This window comes from Vicia villosa, unplaced genomic scaffold (genome assembly GCF_029867415.1).
Source record: "Vicia villosa cultivar HV-30 ecotype Madison, WI unplaced genomic scaffold, Vvil1.0 ctg.000106F_1_1, whole genome shotgun sequence".
NCBI lineage: Eukaryota > Viridiplantae > Streptophyta > Magnoliopsida > Fabales > Fabaceae > Vicia > Vicia villosa.
In genome coordinates, this window is record NW_026705017.1 from 107,804 (window position 1) to 110,125 (window position 2,322).

General features: G+C 38.1%; 1 protein-coding gene across 1 annotated transcript; it reads left to right on the forward strand.

Annotated features, from left to right (window-relative positions):
* Nucleotides 1-797: 797 nt before the first annotated feature.
* LOC131624127 (uncharacterized) lies at nucleotides 798-1,826 on the forward strand. The gene is made up of 3 exons (XM_058895108.1): nucleotides 798-1,051; nucleotides 1,100-1,655; nucleotides 1,698-1,826. Exons 1-3 carry the CDS (start codon nucleotides 798-800, stop codon nucleotides 1,824-1,826), a joined length of 939 nt encoding a protein of 312 aa, XP_058751091.1.
* The last annotated feature ends 496 nt before the right edge of the window (nucleotides 1,827-2,322 follow it).

Consider the following 2,322-nt stretch of genomic DNA (forward strand, 5'->3'; position numbering starts at 1 on the left):
TGCACCCACACACCTTTAGGGTTATCCCTCTTGTTGCCTGTTGCCTTATTACTGTTGCCTTGATGCCTTAATTTTGTTGCCTAAAAATAGTCAAGTCCCTCGATTCCGAGGATACCTAAAGCAAATGTTGCCTTCAAAGTTATTGAAACTCCCTCGATGTTGCCTCGAAATAAATGATGATTGTCCCTTTTGCTAAGGTATCCTCGCATGATGCCTAAAAATATTAAATGACTATTATATTCTTCCCTTAGACTACCTGCCCTCTTTATGGCAAGGGACAGTCTTATGGCGAACGATACTTCTTCGATGACCCTTCAATATCTAATTGAAAGACTTCCTGCCCTCTTATGGCATGGATAGACCCTTTCGCCTGAAAAGCTAAAAGAACGAATTTTAAAACTTAGGATAGTTGCTATTAATTGCTTGCTCTTTTTCAAATTCAAATTTAAAATATTTTCCCACTCCTTTTCAAAATCAAATTCAAAAAGACTACGATTATTTACAAGCTAAAGTTCTTCTTCGAAAATCTTTTCAAACAAATTCAAACATTTTGAAAACAAAGTGAGCTAAGCAATTAAGAGCCCATGGATAACCATGGATACAAAGAATGCTTTAAACCTTCCCTTTGTATAACCTACCCCCCGAAATCAAAGTCTTTTCAAAGGTCTTTCCTATTCTTTTTGCCTTTCCTAATTGGATAAAATAAAAGTCGGTGGCGACTCTTGCTTACTGGGACATTTTTCTTTAAAGTCAGTTCTCCCACCGTATTACACCTGGACAATGTGCCTGATGCTCCTATGGACAATATATCCTTCAACACTAGGGACTGTGTGGACCAATGGAAGTATGTTTATCAGAGGATATTTGCTCTTGAAAGAGAGCTGGGAAAGGAGGCAATTGAATATTCTGACATGATGGAGCTGATTGCTCATGCTATCCTAATGAAAACAGTGACCAAGTTTGGAAAATGTTATGAAAGTCTTGTGAAAGAGTTCATTGTCAACATCCCTATAGACTGTGATGACTCCACAAGTAAGGAGTTCAAGAAAGTGTTTGTGAAAGGAAGATGTGTTTAATTCTCTCCGGCTGTTATCAATAGGTATCTGGGTAGGAATGAAGAGGATCAGGATGATTTGGAAGCAACTAACAACCAGATTTGTCAAATAATGACTGCAAACCAAGTGAGCACATGGCCTGTGAAGCATAAACTCACAACCAGCAAACTAAGTGTCAAGTATGCAATTTTGCTTATAATTGGAACAACAAACTGGGCTCCCACCGCTAACTCTTATGTTGTCTTTGTAGGGTTGGGTAAATTCATTTATGTTGTTGGAAGAAAGAAGGTTCTTGATTATGGCTCATATATCTTTAATCAAACAGTTAAGCATGTTGGTACATGTGCTATTAAGAGACCTATTGCTTTTCCCTCTCTCCTTTGTGGGATTATCATTTCACAACACCCTGGGGTCCTTCGTGATACATACACAGTCTCCAAAAGAGAATCTTCTCTATCATTTCACTCCAAGTTGTTCACTGGTAAACATGTTCCAGACATTGTTATGACATCTGTACATTGTGTTACTAAAAGTTCCTCAAAGGCAGCAATGATTTGTGAACTCATGGAAGCTTGCAAATATCTTGATGATATTATCCAAGTAAGTACAACAAGAAAGTTTTGACTTAATCAACTGATTAAGGAGTCGGCCCAAGCTGACAATAATGATGAGGATGATGGAACTGATGGAGGAGGCTCTTACCATGAGGAAGGAATCGCTAGAACTGATGGTGCACATGGTGACACTAGTTCTAGAACTTCTTATGACTGAGCTGCTGGGAGGCTACTTTTGTGTGCTGTGAAGATGCTATTCAACACTTTATTTTTTTGTGTTTTTCTGGCACCTATGTGTGCTTGTCTCTTGAACATTGTGATGTTTTAAACCTTTGTATTTGCTTGCTATATATGTTTGGAAGATTCTGGCTAAAAAGGGGGAGAGCAGTAGAATAGGTAGTTCTCTTCTGAATAGTCTGTCTATATCTCTTGCCTACCCTCAAGGGGGAGAATTAGTGATGTGCTGATGGGTGCTGATATTGTTTTATTGAGGGGAGAATCTGAATCTGTGCTGGTCTTTTGTGTGCTGATAATGTTTTAGCCAAAATTTGCCAAATGGGGAGTTTGTTGGTTCTGTGTGTTTGCATCAATTTTGTAAAACATTTTATCAGGATACTTTTGCAAGATGTCAAAACAGATGTCTTGACATCGTGTCTTTAAATATGATCTATTTGGTTATTTCTATTTTAGGGTTTTATTTGTGTCAGGTTCGT